This window comes from Rhodofomes roseus (assembly GCF_022264815.1).
Source record: "Rhodofomes roseus strain CIRM-BRFM 1785 chromosome Unknown C8Q71scaffold_58, whole genome shotgun sequence".
NCBI lineage: Eukaryota > Fungi > Basidiomycota > Agaricomycetes > Polyporales > Fomitopsidaceae > Rhodofomes > Rhodofomes roseus.
In genome coordinates, this window is record NW_025953014.1 from 1 (window position 1) to 17,143 (window position 17,143).

General features: G+C 60.0%; 6 protein-coding genes across 6 annotated transcripts; 2 read left to right on the forward strand and 4 right to left on the reverse strand.

Moving 5' to 3' along the window:
* Positions 1 to 2,366: 2,366 nt before the first annotated feature.
* Positions 2,367 to 5,740, reverse strand: C8Q71DRAFT_728562 (uncharacterized protein; the record flags this gene model as incomplete). The annotated part of the gene is given in 12 exon segments (XM_047921966.1): positions 2,367 to 2,768; positions 2,821 to 2,888; positions 2,934 to 3,156; positions 3,205 to 3,249; positions 3,301 to 3,702; positions 3,758 to 3,918; positions 3,976 to 4,049; positions 4,093 to 4,111; positions 4,566 to 4,709; positions 4,729 to 5,163; positions 5,292 to 5,484; positions 5,603 to 5,740. The coding sequence occupies 12 exon segments, from the start codon at positions 5,738 to 5,740 to the stop codon at positions 2,367 to 2,369; spliced, it is 2,304 nt and encodes a 767-aa protein (XP_047772266.1).
* A 1,383-nt stretch (positions 5,741 to 7,123) lies between these two features.
* Positions 7,124 to 8,106, reverse strand: C8Q71DRAFT_793138 (uncharacterized protein). The gene is made up of 4 exons (XM_047925450.1): positions 8,006 to 8,106; positions 7,913 to 7,956; positions 7,726 to 7,851; positions 7,124 to 7,664 (listed from the first exon to the last, which is right to left on the reverse strand). The coding sequence occupies exons 1-4, from the start codon at positions 8,070 to 8,072 to the stop codon at positions 7,272 to 7,274; spliced, it is 630 nt and encodes a 209-aa protein (XP_047772267.1). The 5' UTR covers positions 8,073 to 8,106; the 3' UTR covers positions 7,124 to 7,271.
* Positions 8,107 to 8,817: 711 nt separating this feature from the next.
* C8Q71DRAFT_793143 (uncharacterized protein) lies at positions 8,818 to 9,713 on the reverse strand. Its single transcript, XM_047925451.1, has 4 exons — positions 9,575 to 9,713; positions 9,484 to 9,527; positions 9,288 to 9,416; positions 8,818 to 9,231 (listed from the first exon to the last, which is right to left on the reverse strand). The coding sequence occupies exons 1-4, from the start codon at positions 9,702 to 9,704 to the stop codon at positions 8,869 to 8,871; spliced, it is 666 nt and encodes a 221-aa protein (XP_047772268.1). The 5' UTR covers positions 9,705 to 9,713; the 3' UTR covers positions 8,818 to 8,868.
* Positions 9,714 to 9,780: 67 nt separating this feature from the next.
* C8Q71DRAFT_793146 (uncharacterized protein) lies at positions 9,781 to 11,565 on the forward strand. The gene is made up of 7 exons (XM_047925452.1): positions 9,781 to 10,189; positions 10,242 to 10,485; positions 10,541 to 10,558; positions 10,617 to 10,846; positions 10,900 to 11,025; positions 11,076 to 11,270; positions 11,326 to 11,565. Exons 1-6 carry the CDS (start codon positions 9,959 to 9,961, stop codon positions 11,259 to 11,261), a joined length of 1,035 nt encoding a protein of 344 aa, XP_047772269.1. The 5' UTR covers positions 9,781 to 9,958; the 3' UTR covers positions 11,262 to 11,270; positions 11,326 to 11,565.
* Positions 11,550 to 13,333, forward strand: C8Q71DRAFT_912249 (uncharacterized protein). Its single transcript, XM_047929185.1, has 7 exons — positions 11,550 to 11,969; positions 12,019 to 12,262; positions 12,327 to 12,344; positions 12,410 to 12,642; positions 12,694 to 12,819; positions 12,870 to 13,026; positions 13,074 to 13,333. The coding sequence occupies exons 1-7, from the start codon at positions 11,739 to 11,741 to the stop codon at positions 13,160 to 13,162; spliced, it is 1,098 nt and encodes a 365-aa protein (XP_047772270.1). The 5' UTR covers positions 11,550 to 11,738; the 3' UTR covers positions 13,163 to 13,333.
* A 379-nt stretch (positions 13,334 to 13,712) lies between these two features.
* C8Q71DRAFT_912250 (uncharacterized protein) lies at positions 13,713 to 16,989 on the reverse strand. Its single transcript, XM_047929186.1, has 7 exons — positions 16,604 to 16,989; positions 16,343 to 16,550; positions 16,267 to 16,284; positions 15,348 to 16,213; positions 15,179 to 15,301; positions 14,380 to 15,123; positions 13,713 to 14,325 (listed from the first exon to the last, which is right to left on the reverse strand). The coding sequence occupies exons 1-7, from the start codon at positions 16,838 to 16,840 to the stop codon at positions 13,954 to 13,956; spliced, it is 2,568 nt and encodes an 855-aa protein (XP_047772271.1). The 5' UTR covers positions 16,841 to 16,989; the 3' UTR covers positions 13,713 to 13,953.
* Between the last annotated feature and the right edge of the window lie 154 nt (positions 16,990 to 17,143).

The following is a 17,143-nucleotide window of genomic DNA, read 5'->3' on the forward strand; positions in this document are numbered from 1 at the left end:
ACGGGCCGTGACGTGGCAATCGCGACGCGCAAGAGCGTTCGCGCCGCCGACTTGTGGCTGCAGCCACCCAGCCCACCACCTAACCCTCTCAGCCCCACCCTGCCCGCCGCCCTTCTCGCTCGGCCATCCACCGCCTACCCTCCTCGACCCGTCCGACCACCGCCCGTGTGCTGACGTGGCGCGCGCGATAGCCACCCGGCTCATCGCCTGTCCCACCACCGTCCCACCCTTCGCCTTCCCCTCCGTGCCACGTTCCGACAACGCAGCGCCCTCGGCATCAGCACCCGACCCTCGACAACGACCCTGCGAGCCCGTCGTCAAGAGACGGGCTCGTACCGTGGCGTATGCAACGCCCAGGTTGGGCTGCCGCGCGTCCCAGTACCGCGGCTCAAAAGACCGCGACCGGCTCCAGCGACGCAGCCAATGCGTCGCTGGAGCCCCTGTGGAGAGCCTACCGGCAGATAGGAGGCCGGACTCGACCAGGAGGGCCATACATAAGGTGAGTGGCCCATCCGCTACCCGCGCCCCCCTCCGCCCTCTGCCACCACGACCTGACCGTCAACAGGCTCGGCTACGCCGCTCAGGGAAGCGCTACGCGCGACTCCCCCGCTGGCGAGTCGGGACGCAGCTCGCCAGCGTCGCCCCGCCCTCCGCTAGACGCCCCCGCCACCCACGAACTCGACGCGCGCAAACGCCAAGCGGCTGGCGAGCCCTACCAATCGCTCCCGCCCACCCTGCATTCGACAAGGCCCTCGGCGACATGTGCCCGGGCCCGTCGACAAGAGACGGGTCAGGTAACGTGGTCACTGCGCGCGGCAAACCCACCACCTGCCATGTCGCCCACATCCCCCTCCCTCGCGCCTCCCTCGCCCCATCAGACCACCCTTCGACCTCAACATCGGCGCGGCTAGGCTCGTAAGCCCCACACGCCCGCGCTGACGTGGCCCGATCGACAGGGACCAGCCGCCCCCCCATCCCTCCTCTCTCGCCGCCATCCCTCCTCTCTCGCCGCCATCCTTCCCCACCCTCCCGCATTCCCGGCACCACCCCCTCTCGTCTTCTCAGAACCACCCCCCGCCTCTCCCGCTCGCCTTGCGCTGCCTACCGCCTGTCGAGGATACGCCGCGCGAGCTCGTCGGCAAGACGGGGCGCGCAACGCGCCCAGCTCGCTAGCCGCCGCCGCTCCTCTCCTTCTCCCCTCCTTTCTCGGCCCTCCCTCGCCCTTGCCCACGGCCACCGACCCTCAAGACCGACCCCCTCGAGCCCGTCTTGCAGAGACGGGCTAGTGACGTGACAGACGCGACGCGCAACCGCGTTCGCTATCGTCGGGCCGCCGCGCGTCCGAAGACTGCGGCTCAAACGGCCCTTACTGGCTCCAGCAACGCGATAAGTGCGTCGCTGGAGCCACGGTGGATGTATGTTAGGTCCGAGGGAGGGAGGATGTGACCGGAGGAGCTGCCATCAAGGTAAGTTCCTTTCCCTCACCGTCTTCCCCACTCCCACACCCTCTGAGCACGGCCGGACCGTCAGAGGGTCCAGGCGCGCCCCTCATGCATGCAGCGTACCCGAGACGACGCAAGCAAGGCCCGCCCGCCGTCCTGGAGCCCCGCCCCGCCGTCACAAGTGCGCCAGTGGCGAGCTCGACGGATCGCGGCTGCTGTTCAGCACGCCCCGCTCGACGTCGGCGAGCCACGCGCCGCCGTCGTGAGCCCGTCGTGAGCCCGCCGCTGTATGTGAGACCCAACGCCGTGTGAGGCCCGCCTCCATGTGTGGTGACCTGCCGCCATATGAGTCCCGCCGCCGTATGAGTCCCGCCGCCATGTATGAGTCCCGCCCTCGCCGTGTTTGAGCGCGCCGCCGCCGTGTGAGTGTAGTTCCCGTATGCGAGTGTGCCGTCACCGTGTCCGAGCACGCTGCCGCTGTGTGTGAGTGCGTCGTGGCTGTTCGCCAGCCCCGCTGCGTGTCGTCTGAGTACAACGCCGGCATGTCTGAGTACAGTGCTGCTGTGTGTGAGCACACCGTCACTCAGTGTTAGTCCCGCAAGTGTCTGTACATGCAGTCACTGCTGTCTGACCCGCCATCTGTGAGCCTTGTGTGTATATTGTACAGTAGTAGCTGTTGTAACACAATCAATATATCTGTTGAGCTTCGGCATGCTGTGTGGCCCACTCTCGTGCTCTGTTCACACACAGGGAGGTTATTATGAGAGTGTATGGCATTATAAATGAGTATAACTAGGCACAGATATTAGAGATGGGCTAATGAGTGGGGAGCATAGGGAATGAGTGGGCATGTGTGTATGGTGCACGATATGTACAGTATGAGGAGATTAGCAAGCCCTAATGTAACACAGACAGGGAATAAGGCTAGTCTTCATCAGAGGTTGGGAGTGAACTGAGATCTGAACCACTGAAATCCTCGGCCACTTCCTTACCCTTCCCCTTATCTGCAGCCTTCAAAGCAGCACGATCTGCACGCTTCACCTTCTTCTGAGCCTCCTTCTCAACCTTGCGCCTATGCTTCTTTGCCGCGCGTGCCTTCCGTTTCTCTTCATCAGTCCGCGCCGGTCCTTTCTCTCGAGTCGTCTCGCGCATCAGCTGTATGCTCTTCTCAATCTTCGTGATCTGCCAACCGGTCAGGCTGCGGTCAAGTGTGAGTCGATCCTTGTCGATAACGACTCCGCCGCCCTCAGTCTTCTGATAGTGCTTGCGTGCTCCCATAGTCAGGCATTCCCAGTGAGTAAAGGTCTTTTTCTCTGGGACAGACCCCTGGTTGATCAATCAGTATATGGTACAGAAGGGACAAACAAGTAGGACTCACATCTTTCCGCCTGATTCCCGGGCGGGGACGCACAACAACAACATCGTTGGCATCGAACGTTCTCCTCGCTTCGCACATAAGTACATAGGACACATGTCAAATTGAAGACTCACAACGATGACACTGAACAGCCTCACACTTTTCAGTTGTAGGCCCTTCAGTAGTCCATGAGAGCGCAGTCGAAGCCTGACTCGAGATCGCATGAGGCACTGCATTGTGGACATGGACTTTGCGGCGTGCTTCGAGATCTGCTAGGGACGACCCAGCCTTGTTAGACTCAGCTGCAGCAGCCATCCCCGCCGTATGGTCTCGAGCATGAGCCTCAGTGTTCTTATTCTAAAGACAAATTCAGCTGATGTAGACCATGTACAAAAGCACACGTACAAAACGACCCTTCTTTCTCAGTCTTTCACGACTGAATTCTTCCGGCTGGTGCAACGTGAGCTTAGCATGAACACGGCTCAACAGAATAACACATACTGTGACAGACCGCTCTCGCCGCATCACCGCTGCTGGAAACGGTGCACGTTCCGGTTCAGGCATCGGAGCAGGCGTTGGAGCAGGCGTCGGAGCAGGCGTCGGAGCAGGTGTCGGAGCAGGTGTCGGAGCAGGTGTCGGAACAGGCGTCGGAGCAGGCGTCGGAGTCCACTCAGGTGTTGCACGTCGTGTACGCTTCGATGCTCTTGGCGCAGGGTCGGGCAGTGGCGTCGAAGGGCCAGGCGGCTGCGTCAATGCGTCGGGCGGCAGCGTTGAAGCGTCGGGCGGCACCGTTGAAGTGTCGGGCGGCGGTGTCGAAGTCCGTGGACGCTTGGACACTCGTGGTGGACCAACAGATCCAGCCTGCGGAACAGCCCGCTGGGTTGTTATCAAACCCGGTGACCCCTACAAAAATACGAGTCATTACGTCTCCATTCAACAGACGGAAACCAATGCTTACGTCCTCCTCCGGTAACGACGCCCCAGCAGCAAGCGGAGATCCATTGTTGTCGAATGCTCCTTGCCAAATGTCATCCTCACCTATGTTGACAGCCAAAGGCTGGCCCGACTTGTCCAGAACGGCACGCTTATGTCGAGGTTGTACTCGGAACAACGTGTCAGCTGGGACTTGGGACAGAGTAAGTGAACAGACAATGAACAGAGCAAGACGGTACTCACCATTCGTAGGCTGATCACCCGTGGGCTTAGGGTTTGATGGTACTGGGGTAGGAGTTCTAGCCATGCTGTACCGGCTTGTGAGCCACGAAAAAACCCGAAATTAATACAGATACTCACCTGATATCGAAGCAGCAATCTTTGAAGCACCAAACGCGTGAAGAAAACAGAGAACGCCCGCAAGAATTGCGCGCGAGAGGTGGGCGAAAGGTCGAGGAATAATCGCGCTGGCGCTGAGCGCGCGCGTCGGCACTTGCCGGGCGGGCGCTCAACCCCGAACGCGCGTCGTCGTCTACTGAGTTCTCTCCTCCTACCCTCCTCCCTGTGTACCGCTACGCCGCCTCACTCTCGCCCGCCACACCCTCTTGCTCTACACACCCACCCGCAACGTCGACAGCACCCCGAGGCCGCCGCCGCACACGCTCGCCAGCAAGACACGGGCCGCGCGTCGCAACCCGCGCGACCCGTAATGCCAGGTAACGCCCCTCTCTCCTTTCCGACACCGGCTCCCTCGCGCCACCAACTACCGCTCCCCTCTACAGCACGCACCGCGAGCGCGTCGACGAGCGACAGCCTCATGACGTGGCACGCACGACGCGCAACCGCGTCCGCCTCGGTCGGCCGGCCGCGCGTCCGAGCGTCGGCCCTCAACCGGCGATCGACAGGCTCCAGCGATGCACTAAGTGCATCGTTGGACCGTCGGGGGAGAGTCCCAGAGGCAGGGTTGGCCGGTGGAGCTGCGGACAAGGTACGTACCCGCTCCCGTCTGTTTCGGCTCACCCACCAGACCCCGCCGCGTCGCCCGCCGCCTCTCATCCTCTGCCTCTCGCCCGCGCCTGGTGATTGCCAGCCGCCGTCGCCCTCCTGCTCCCATCTCCAACGCCCCTCCCGTCGCGCGCCCTGCCGCACCCTGTAGAGGACCCGCCGCGATGCGCACAAGAGCACATCCGGGCCCGTCGGCAACAGACGGGCCACGGGAAGTGCGCGCGTGCAAGCCGCCGCCCAGCATCGTCCGACCCTCCTCCTGCCGCCCTCGCGCCCTCGTACGACCACCCCCCTCAACCACACGCCATACGAGCCCGCCGTCAAGGGCCGGGCTCAGAACCTGGCCCGTGGGACGTGCAATTGCGTCCCTCGGCTGCTCGGACGCGCGTCTGAAGATCGCGCGTCCGAAGACCGCGCGCGCGGAGACTGAGCGTCGAGCGGCCACGGGGAGGGGAGTAGAGCAGCTAGGGAAAGGAGGTGGCGGCAGGGACGGCCGTCTGCGCAGGTGAGTCCACCATCCTATCGCCGAACGTAGCCCTCTGACGACCAACTACCCGAGCGGACGAGCGAGAGCACCCGCGCGCCCCAGGAGCCCAGCCACACCGCGACGAGCACCAGCCCGACGAACGCGGGCTCGCCGCGCACGGACGGCCCGAGCGCCACGCGAGGCAGTGAGACGAGCACCAGTCCCACGACAACCCGCCCGACGCGCACAGGTACGACGCGCAGGAGCTCGACGAGCTCAAGCTGGACGAACGCGGGCTCGACGCGCACGGACGCGCAAAGCCCGCAGCGAGCGAGCGTGAAGAGCCCCACGACGACCCGCCCGACACGCGCACGCACGCCGAGCAACAGCCCGACGTACACGCGCATCAGGCCAGAGCCCGATACGCCCAGGTACGACGCGCAGGAGCTCGACGAGCACAAGCCGGACGAACGCGGGCTCGCCGCGCACGCACGCGCAAAGCCCGCAGCGAGCGAGCGTGAAGAGCCGCAGCCCCATGGCGACACGCCCCACGCGCGCAAGCACGCCGAGCAGCAGCCCGCCGTACGGGCGCAGCAGGCTAGAGCCTGACGCGCTCAGGTACGACACGCGACAGCTCGACAGACACCACCCGCCTGCTGCACGCAAGCCCGTCCAGCATACGCACGACGACCGCACGGACACCGGATGCGCGCCCGACCGGCCCAAGCCCGACGAGCACGCATTATACCCCCTTCACCTAAGTCCAGGGGGGGTCAGCGTGCCCTCAGCTTGCCTTATATGGTAATTCCTTTTTGGGCCATTACCATATAAGGCAAGTGCTGACTTCGGGCCGCACCTACATGTCTCAGGGGATCTCGCGCGGGCGCGCGAGATCCCCTGCGCACCTCTCAACACCAGTTATGTGGACTGCGTCAAGACCAACATCCAGTACTGAATGTCAGGGGTCTGTGCACTGGCGCGACATCCCCTGGGACATATGCCAGTCCCATGTGCCATGCACGCACCACGCACCATGTGTTAGGGGATCCTGCGCACCCGCGCGAGATCCCCTAGAAAGGGTACGCGCGCACAACACATCCATGTACTCAAACATTGTACACATACAGTCTCCCAGGGGATACTGCGCACCCGCGCAAGATCCCCTAGAAAGGGTATGCATGTATGATACCCCCATGTACCCACACAGCGTACGCACATGGGCTCCCAGGGGATCCTGCGCACCTGCGCGAGATCCCCTGGAAAGGGTATGCATGTATGATACCTCCATGTACCCGCACAGCGTACGCACATGGGCTCCAAGGGGATCCTGCGCACCCGCGCGAGATCCCCTGGAAAGGGTACGCGCGCATGACACATCCATTTACTCAAACATAGTACACACAGTCCCCAGGGGTGCGCGAGATCCCCTACAAAGTATATGCATGTATGATACCTCCATGTACCCGCACAGCGTACGCACATGGGGTCTCAGGGGATCCTGCGCACCCGCGCGAGATCCCCTAGAAAGGGTACGCGCGCACGACGCGTCCGTGTACTCAAACGTAGTACACACAGTCTCCCAGGGGATCTCGCGCGCGTGCGCGAGATCCCCTCAAGCACATGTCAGCATCGCGAACCATGCCTTAGGTTCCTCAAAGTAACCTATTGTCTCCGGTACTGCGCGCACCATGTAACAGGGGATCCCACCCTCCCGCGCAAGATCCCCTTGGAGGAGTACTGTGTTTCGTAGTATGCGCACATACATTATTGGGATTCACGCGAGCGCGCAGCATCACCTCACTTCCCAATGCTTGAGAACATAATGCACGCACATGGTCTCAGTGTGCATGCACATTGCAGCCGCAGCATCTGAGACACGATAACAAGCTGTCAGATCAATCTGATCGATTGTGTGTGATGAAGTGATCGGTTCTGAGCGCTACAGATGTCCGTACATAGACACACACAAGGCTATCGCTAATCTGGGAATTGCCGATCACACCCCGATGTCCCATGTACAAACGACAGATCCGCTCAAAATTAGACAGAGATACAGATACTAAGATGCCTAGGACATGAAACGATTCCAGTCCGCGTTCAATTCAATCTCTAACATGTCCGCAAGGGCGATCGCTTCTGCCTCCCTTTTGTACAAGCCCATGTACTGGTCCATCACTGGCCATAACGTATCCATGAGGTTCTGCTCACATACGATCGCGTCGAAGCGGGCGCGCCGCTCATCCAAGTAACGCTCCAGAGCCTTAGGGTCCCAAACTTGATCCACGCGTATCACGAGTTGAGTGTCAGCCTCACAGGTATACGCCATGCGCTTGCCCATGAGCTCTAGTACCCTACCCGCGTACGGAGCCGCAAATTTGATGAATTTGGCCATGAACTCGGCCGACATGTACTCGTGTGGGTTATTGTCAAACGCGGCACTCATCCTGTGCGGCCACGATGACTGCCGGTGCAGGCACAGTTAGTCTGAGGGTTACCCAGATACCGACATGATGGACACTCACCGCTACCGTGCACATTATTCCCAATCCGCGTGTCAAGCACTGCTCGCATGTCTCCGAGTTTGGACGTACGTCGCAATTGGCACTGCGGTGGAAGATGCACATTGCACACCGGTCGGCGCCATGCATCTGTAGGTAGCGAGTCAGCCCTGGACGCCACTGAGTACCTACAACTAGCAGGGGTCCGTACTGATTTTGGCTGTTCACGGCGCGGGCACGCTAAGTATTCACCGGCTTGAGAATGGTCAGTCCGCTACTTGGAATATAAATGCTCGGTACTCACCGCTGGCTTCGCACGTCGTTCCACTACCACCGGCAGACACACTTTGGGGAGTGTTGGAGCTGGACATGGCAGCGACTTGAGAAGAGAAGACGGCACCTGACATACCGAGTGCTATGTTTTGCGTCATGTGAGTTGTGTGGCGGCGGGCGCTTCCTGCGGTACGAACCTCCGTTCGGCCACAGTGAGCAGTATTGCATTCACACGGTAAAATCAGTGGTTGCACCCCGGTATCCGCATTGATGTCGCGACGTTGTATTGCGCATGCGCAGAGTCCTGCGCCAATGCGCCTATTTATACAAGTGGCAATATGCGCAGTAGTATGTACTATGCGGTGCGCATCCTTGGATTGTTGTTCCGAGCCTGAGGAACATTGATTGATATGGCAGATCCATGAATGCATGGACGCGCAAGCTCACCATGAACGAGCAGGGATCATCACCGGCATGATCAGTGCAACGTGCGCAGATCACCTCATGTGCGCGCACCGCGCAGTAGGTTGCGTTTGACGCCTGACATTGTATACATCGTTCGCTCGCACGACGCTATGCTAACCGTGAGTTTGGACGCGTCTGTCATGGGACATCACCACGCACCACGACCGTCACTTCCCGTCGCATGCGACTCTCTGCTGCGCATGTGGCGTGTCAATGCAACCGGTCAATATCATAGCTGACATCAAGTTACCGGTGTGTTGCGGCAGGTTTATCGCAGTCATCGGAGTCGAACAATGAGTACAAGTGCCGCCGGCCACTGCAGCATATCTGATAGATCAGATGCGGGAACGTGCGCGGGGCGCCACGCATATCCATACATAGACGCACATGATCTTGATTTGGATTCCACAAGAAGAAGTATGTACTCTACTAGTAAGACCATACGCGAAGTCTCGAACGTGCCTCCTGACGTGCGCGCTGCTCTCTGAGCCGTTGTAACAAGCGCCTGTAACTTCCATCGTATGCGTATAGCATGAGCGTCATTGTTTTGACCGCTCTCCAACTATAGTAAATCTCAAGATACTCCGTCTTATCGCTCTCGTAGAGCGGCGAGAGCGGATTGGAAAGACGCGGGTATACTGTGTGGTGAAAGTGTTCATAAGCGTGCGCATGGCGCGCGCGCTGGGCTTCCCATGCGTGTAAAACCAATTGCAGATTGGCCATGAAGTGGTGGCTGAGGTAGTAGGCTGGTTCACTCTTGACGCGCTGCCACATGCGTGCCCTCGATGGTTGCTGCCCAAGCACACCTGGTCGGTGCTATGTTCATTGAGAAATGCGATGCTCACCACGGTCACGGTACACAGTATCTGGACGCCCAAGTCAACGCATTGGGAGCAGCTCATAGAGCCCGGAAGCACATCACAGCGAGCATGCTGAAGACATGTGCAAACTGAGCATTTCTCGTGAGCCGTAATGTACTGCCACCAAACATATGTCAGTAGGCACAGCGGCGGAAACAGTTATGTAGAGAGGACGAGTTCGCACGCTGGAAATCGACACCGGTTCCGGTGCCTGTTTTGTATCTCCTTCTGAGCTTGGATGAGTGCGAGGCGCGGACGTTTGGGGAATGTCTTACCTCGGTTGCGTTGCAGTCCTGATTCGGCACTGCCCCACCCATATATGAACGGTGATGCATACATGGTGAAGTTGGTACAGTTGAAACCGACGATGACGCCCGGTATCATCTTGGAGCGCAAGGCAAACATGCGTAGCCCACACACGGTCATGTGAGACACGCACGCGAGCGCGACACTTGGGCGGCCCCTGGGGACGCGATCATATGATCTGTTGACGCGTACAGCGGTAGGCGCTTGTTGGTCCACTTCGCGCTTCATCGTTCCGTTGTCGCTTCTTTCGGCATCTTTGCCTGCTCTCGCCGCGTTCATCAATCTTGGCAACACCGCATCACGCGCTTGTCCACGCCCGCGGGCCCATCGCATCTCTACACGCAACACCTACCATGGTCGGCACATGGACGGAGAAGCATACGCAGAAGTACTTTCGGGCCGCGGTGAAGAAACGCGTGGATTTCATCGGCACGCGCAAACATTTAGAGTTTACGGACCAGGTGCCGCCCACGCACGAGTGGACGGCTGAGCTGCTTGAGCAGTTCAACCGCAACCTGCGTGGTGTGTACAATGGGCCTTTTGACTGGGAGACGACGGAGGTCCTGTTGATGAAGTACATCATGGTGCGTCGCATGCTCACAGTGTCTCGGATGATATGAGTCAAACGTGCGTCAGACGGACGACCTCTTGAACTCGCTCAAGAATCTATCGAAAGACGTCGCGCTGCCTCACCTTGTGCGGCTCGTCCTGGACTGGGCCTGCTGGGACCCGCCGGAGGAGGGAGCGTGGCCGCCGGGCTTGAGCATGCGCCGCTACTTCATGAAATGGTGCCACTGCGAGCCGCTGAACTTCAAGTCGGACACGTCGACCGACGTCGACATGGAGCAGGCGGCCAACGCTCTGCTGGATATGTGGATCGGTGAGTGCATCACCGTGTTCGTGTGTGCGTGCGCTCACTGTGTCCCGCTGGTCAGCCAATGACCGTCTGTATGGTGCGTTTGTTCCTCTTTGGTCGGTTGTGTGAGTATGACGATTGGCGCGCATGTACAGCGGACACACCTGTGCAGTATCGCGAGGCGGAGGATGTCCCTGGGGTGACGCAGTACAAGTTGAGGATGCAAGATGTCACGGACGAACAGCGACGCGAGGCGGCGGAGGCGTTGGAGGCATACCTGAACCAGGAGTGGCGGTGCGGTGCGCCGTTGCAGATGAAGGCCTGGATCAAGGTCAGGTCGTACAAGAGGCCAGAGAACCTGCCTCCGGCTGAGAACGACACGGTGGTGAGTTTACAGGGTTGTGCTCTGCATTTGCTGTTGATGCGCTAGGTGACCAGATTCGCGGGCCATACATGTGCCTACAATGCGTCAAGGCTTGCATCCTCGAATGCCGTGTTCCAAACGATACCGAATTACCCAAGTGCGTGTCGTGCCGTGTGCGCAAGATCAAGTGCGCCTATCAGGTTCGTGCGCACAGGATATCTCTGGCACAACAGACTCACGGGACAGATAGACCGAGCTGGTTGATCCGCGCGCGGACCCAGCCTTCTTCAACCCGCCCCGCGCGCTATCCAAGGCATCGGTCTCTCAAGGTTCCAGTGCAGGTCCGTCGTCGTCTGCTGGCGCGTCCGGCAGCGCGAAGCGCACAGCAGACACGTTGTCTGAGGAGGAGAGGGAGGTGAAGCATACCCGGTCTTGAAGGGCGTTTGTGCGTGACACTACTGTAGTATCGTGGTAGCACTCCGTTTAATGCGAGGAATTAGCAATCTGTTTCTTGCAAATACCCGGACTATTACATTGACATGGCGCCGCTGCCTGATGCCATGCGCGTGCATCCACACCTCCGGTCTCAACGTTTACCATGTCTCGAGTGCGCATCATCCTTACCATCCACCAGGTGCGCCCACAGTGGCTTCGGAACACGGCCCGCGGAACACGGTCATATGACGTGGCCAGCCATCTGTGCGACGCGCTCAGCGTCTAATTCGGACGGCCGGTGTGGCGTGCGCGCTTGACCTGGCTAGCATCCCGTCGGTCAGATTCTACCTCGCTCTTGACCGTTTCTCGCCTACGCGGCCTCGCTTCGATATCACTCTCTCGCATTCCTCGTTGCAGCCCTTGTACCTGCACTCGACCTCAACATCTGCCACGTCGGACGAGCCGCCCACCGCCCAGCATGGTTGGCCCATGGACTTATGAAGACACGGGGAAGTACTATCGCGAGGCCGTCAAGCGTCGGCCCAGTTTTAGCGGTAGACGGGATATGTTACAGTTCACCGACCGGCTGCCGTCCACGGACGACTGGACATTACCGGTGCTCTTACAGTTGAACCGCACGTTGCGCGTGCTGTATAATGGGCCGTTCAACTGGGACGCTTTCAAGAAGATCGTCATGCAACATATCCTCGTACGTCTACATGATCTTTTGACCAGAACGTGTGATCTGACTTGTTCAGACGGACGATGTTCTTGATGCGCTCAAAGCGCTGCCCGAGGACGAGCAGATTCCGCACCTCGTGCAGCTAGTCCTTGACTGGGCTTGCTGGGACGCACCAAAGGAGGGCGCATGGCCGCGGGATCTCAGCATGCGGCGTTACTTTGTCAAATGGCGCAGGTGTGAGCCGTTCTACTTTGAGGCGGACACGCACACCGACGAGGACATGGAGCGGGCGGCGGACCTTTTCCTCGACATTTGGATGGGTCAGTCCCCGGGTTGTATACTAGTGTGCCCGCTAACCGTTCGGTGTACATTGTTGTTGCACAGCAAACGATCGACTGCACGGTACGTGCATGCTTGCGGTTTGTTTTGCCGCTTTGTGTTGACATACGGCGCACCCCTGCCTGAAGCGGCAACCCCAGTACAATTCGGCGAGGAGAAGGACTTCCCCGGCTTCACCGTGTACCGAGTGAGGGATGAGGCTGTCACTGACGCGGAGCGGCTTGCAGCAGCGCAATCGAAGGAGCTGTACCTGAACCTGCAAGCGCGAGGTTGGGCGCCTGAAAGGATGGATGAACCGCTCCAAGTTGGAGCGTCGGTTGCGCGGCCTGCAAAACTGCCTCCGCCCGCGGGCGACATTGTGGTGAGTTTCTCTTGATCTGCTCCTTACAACGCTCATGTGCTGGACGGCCAGATTTGCGGTCCCGGCATGTGCGCGCAATGCATCAAAAAGCGTTACCTTGAGTGCCGTGTCCCGCAAGATGGCGGAAAGCCTAGGTGCGTGGCATGCCGCGTACACAAGCTTGGATGCGAGCATAAGGTGCGCATCCTGTCCTCGCACGGTTACGGGGTACTCATAGAATCATACAGGGCAAAACTATGGATGCGCTCAAGAAACAGTCGCTAGAAGATGACTCGGACTCTCGTGAGGCGACACCGGACCCTAGTCAGCGTTCCCAAAGGTCAGGCTCGGAAAGCGTGGTCTCTGAGTCTAACAAGTCCGCGGCGTTGACGAACGCGTCTGCTGGTAAGTTGTCCTCCCCGCAGCTGCTGTCAAACTCAAGCTCTTTGTAGATTCCGTGCCCGGTCCTTCCGGTGGTCGCAAGCGCAAATCCCAAGGGTCGCGAGACAAGCAGAAGAAGGCGAAGCGTGCTCGGAAGTAGACAACTGTAGTACAGAGTATTGTCTTGAACATGTAGCATAGAGTATCCGTCTATCTTGGGCAGTGGCTGATGCGTTTGGTATACCACAATCGAAGGGACTTCTCCGCACCGCGCATAACGCAATGCAGTGTCGCGTCAGCGTACCACGGCGGCCATATGTGTATGTTGCACCATGTACCGAGGACGTCCTAGGGGATCCTGCGCACCCGCGCGAGATCCCCTGACAGTCATATGTATGTGTCGCACCACACACGCAAGACGTCACAGGGGATCCTGCGCACCTGCGCGAGATCCCCTCAGACACATATTGTATGTCTTACCACGCACGCAAGGTGTCACAGGGGATCCTGCGCACCCGCGCGAGATCCCCTGACAGTCATATGTGTATGTTGCACCACGCACTGAGGACGTCTCAGGGGATCCTGCGCACCCGCGCGAGATCCCCTCAGACCCGTATGTATGCGCCGCACCATGTACTGAGGACGTTCCAGGGGATCCTGCGCACCCGCGCGAGATCCCCTGACATCCATATACACGGGGCACGCCAGCTGACATGGTACACGTTATGACATTGCAACAGTATGATACAGTACGACCTGGGTACACGGCAGCGACGACGAGCGAGCGAGAACAATACGAGTATGACAAGATATGCGCTGACGACACGCGACACGGTGCGATAGCGTTAGAGACCAGAAGACATGGGACGCAGCCCAGCAAGACACGGCGTTTGTGTATGTACATACTATCAAGACCAACCTTGTCCGTACAATCACACATCGCGAGCTGTCCTAGTCCTTGTGGACCGCCTTTTTGGCACCCGTGGTCTTGCGCGACGCTGAAGCTGTCGAGCCGCCGCCGCGTTGCTTCGGGGTCGGGGTGTCGGGCGCGAATGCGGCCATGTCGTCCTTTGACGATGACGCTGCGGCGTTCCTAGAACTCGACACTGTGGGATTTGAGGACGACCGCGCAGCGCCGCTCGAGGAAGAGGGAGCAGCCGCGTTCGAGGTCCTCGACGCGAGCATTTCGGTCTTCAGGTTGTTAATGGGCGTAGGCCTCGGCCCGTCGTATTTGGGGTACCACCCCGGCCGGCGCACCAGGTCCTCGGGCGGTTGGTGAGCTGGGACCTGCGGCTTGCTGGACGCAGCTTGCATCTTCGCAATCTTGTGTGAGAGCATCGTTAGTGGAATGATAATGAGTGCAAGGCGGATACATACGTGGTAGCCCACCGCGCTCTCCACCTCGTCCTCGATGCGGTCCCGGATCTGCTCCATCAGCTCCTTCCACCGCGTACCGAGCCAGCCCATCGTCACTACCGCGTTCCGATCGCCGTGCCACGGGGAACCGTGGTCGTCTGGCTCGCTGTCGTTCTGGACCGCCTCGGGCAGCTGCCCAAGGTCGCCCGCCCTACTCTTCCCTTTGCCGTCGACGACCTGCGGCTCATCGATATCCATCGCGTCTTCGGGAGCGTCGGGGCTGCTCGCCGCACCGGCAACTAAGGCGCGTAGGGGCTGGTCATCCTCGGAGTCAGAGTCGATGGTTATCGTCTCCCTTGCCTCGGCGCGCGTGCTCTTGTTGTCGGCCGTCTTCTGGGACGGCCCAGGCTTTGATGCGCGCGCCGATATCTTCGCCGATGACGGCTTGGCCTCCGGCGTGGCGTCGACTTTCTTGCGCTTGTTCGGCGTGGCCGTCGCCGATTTCGCCGACGTCCTGGAGACGGGTGCGGCGACCTTCGTCTTGGGCTTCGCAGCCGTCTTCGCCTTGCCGCTTTGTGGAGTGCGACTTACGATGTCGTCCTCGCCCGGGCTGTCCGACATTTCTTCGCTCGAAGAGACCGCCATCCGCTTGCGCGGGTTGATCTTTGAGGTCGTGGGGGCAGTGGTCGAGCGCGCGGGGGGAAGGTCAGCGTATCGACCGTGTTTCTGGTCGTTCACGTAGACGGCCTCTGCTTCGTAGTAGGTCTTCATAGTCTTTAATCAGTGTCCTAAACGGTTTTGCAGAGAGGTTTGTACTTACCTTAATGTCGCATGGAGATCTATGCCCGGTGATGCAGGCGACGCACCTGCGTCCGAGGCCGCGGATGACGCATTCGGTGGCGCCTCTCTTCTTGCACTGCGCACATCGCCACTTGCCCATGAACTGTAAGAGAGTTAGCGAAGTACGTGTTGTCGTAACAGAAACTCACCTTCGCGTGCACGTTGTCGTTCTTCTCAGTTGCGGGCATGAGAAGGGTCCACTGCCCTTCCCACTTGGGCGCAGAGTTGTCCACCTCCGGGTCCTCACGCTTGGGCACGGCCGACGCCTTGCCCTTGCCTGCTGCCCGTGCCTTCCGCGCCGAATTGCTGCTGATGCGTTTTCCCCCTCGGGCCTTCCCCTTGCCCTTGGGTCCGGTCGGCGATTCGTCGTCCTCGCTGTCGACGAGCTCGTCTGCCTCCTCCACCTCGACCTCGCTCTCATCTGCCTCCTCCACCTCGACCTCGCTCTCATCTGCCGCCTCGACCTCGACCTTGCCGTCAACAGGCGACGCGCTCGTATGGGGCAGGGCGGGTCGGTCTTCACGCTCCCGCGCCTCGTTGGCCTCGCGTGCGCGTTGCGCATACGGGTGGTGTTGCAGGCGGGCTGCATGGATGTCAGTCGTGGCGGGGCTTGCACGTCGTGCGAGGTATTCACCGGTCGCCTCGTCGTCGTCGTTGCGGTCATCGCGGTCCTCACCGTCCTCGCCCGGTTCAGTCTCCCCCGGCGCGTCCTCGACCAGCGCGTCACCGCCCGTCGCATCCTCAAGCTGCGCGTCGTCGCCCAGCACGTCCTCGACCTGCGCGTCGTCGCCCAGCGCGTCCTTTGCCCCATCCGCATCCTCGCCCGGCGCGTCCTCGACCTGCGCGTCACCGCCCGTCGCATCCTCAAGCTGCGCGTCGTCGCCCAGCACATCCTCGACCTGCGCGTCCACTGCCTCCCCCTCATCCGGAGCGGCGCTGTTGCGCGCAGGGCTGTCGGGGCGGTCGGACTCCGGTGAGACGCTGCGATCACTGTCGGGCTCAAGGACGTTGGAAACTGCACACACACGCATGTTAGCCCATAGATGAGTGCTACTATGCGCTACTCACTCCTCAACCGATCACCGGCTGTGAATCAACGTGTGATGAGCTAGTTGCGCGAAATGCGTCAATTGGGACGACTTACCTATCCATGGCATAAAGATGTTGAGGTGGGGCATGGTGAAGTCGTCGGTGATGGTTGAAGGGACAGCTTCGATTTTCATGTCGATGAGGACGCGCTGGAGAGTGCGCACCTCGCCTTCGCGGGTAGACCTCACATACTGCATGGCCGCCTCGACATAAGGCAGCCGGGTGATGGATACATTCTCGAGGACTGTGAACCAGTCATCGGTCTGTGGAATCATGTCAGTCAGGGCGGCGCTCGATGGGCCTGTGATTCACGCACGATGATGTGGTCCTGGATGACGACCTCGACGGCCTGGAGAGTCCACCGCTCGTCGACGAACGCCTTGATCAGCTTATTCAGCGCTTTCATCTCCTCGGGTTGCCATTCCAGTGCGTCCGGCGGATCCTCGCAGAAGAATGGGGTGACGGGTCGCTTGCCAGCCGCTGCGAGTCCGGAGTCCTTGTGGAACTTCTTCAAGGTCGCGCTAAGGTTTTGGAAAGTCAGGGTGCCGACCATGTTGTAGGAGGGGTTGCCAGATGAAAGAAGGAAGGGGGAGCGACAGAGTCAAGTGCCGCGCGCTGTCCTAAGTCCGAGACGCTCGGTGGGTCGCGGCTCCCACGTAGCGGCGACGCGATCGGCCAATCGCCGATTGATCGAGAAGCGCTCTATCTTGATCTGCTGACCTCGGTGCGGTCCGAACATAATTGAATCTTACCGATTGGCAGGCGCAACTTCGGCACGAGGATCTGCAGGGATCGTCGATCAGCTACTGTGCAAGTGCGAGCGCGATGATGAGGTGCGAACGCGATGATGAAGTGT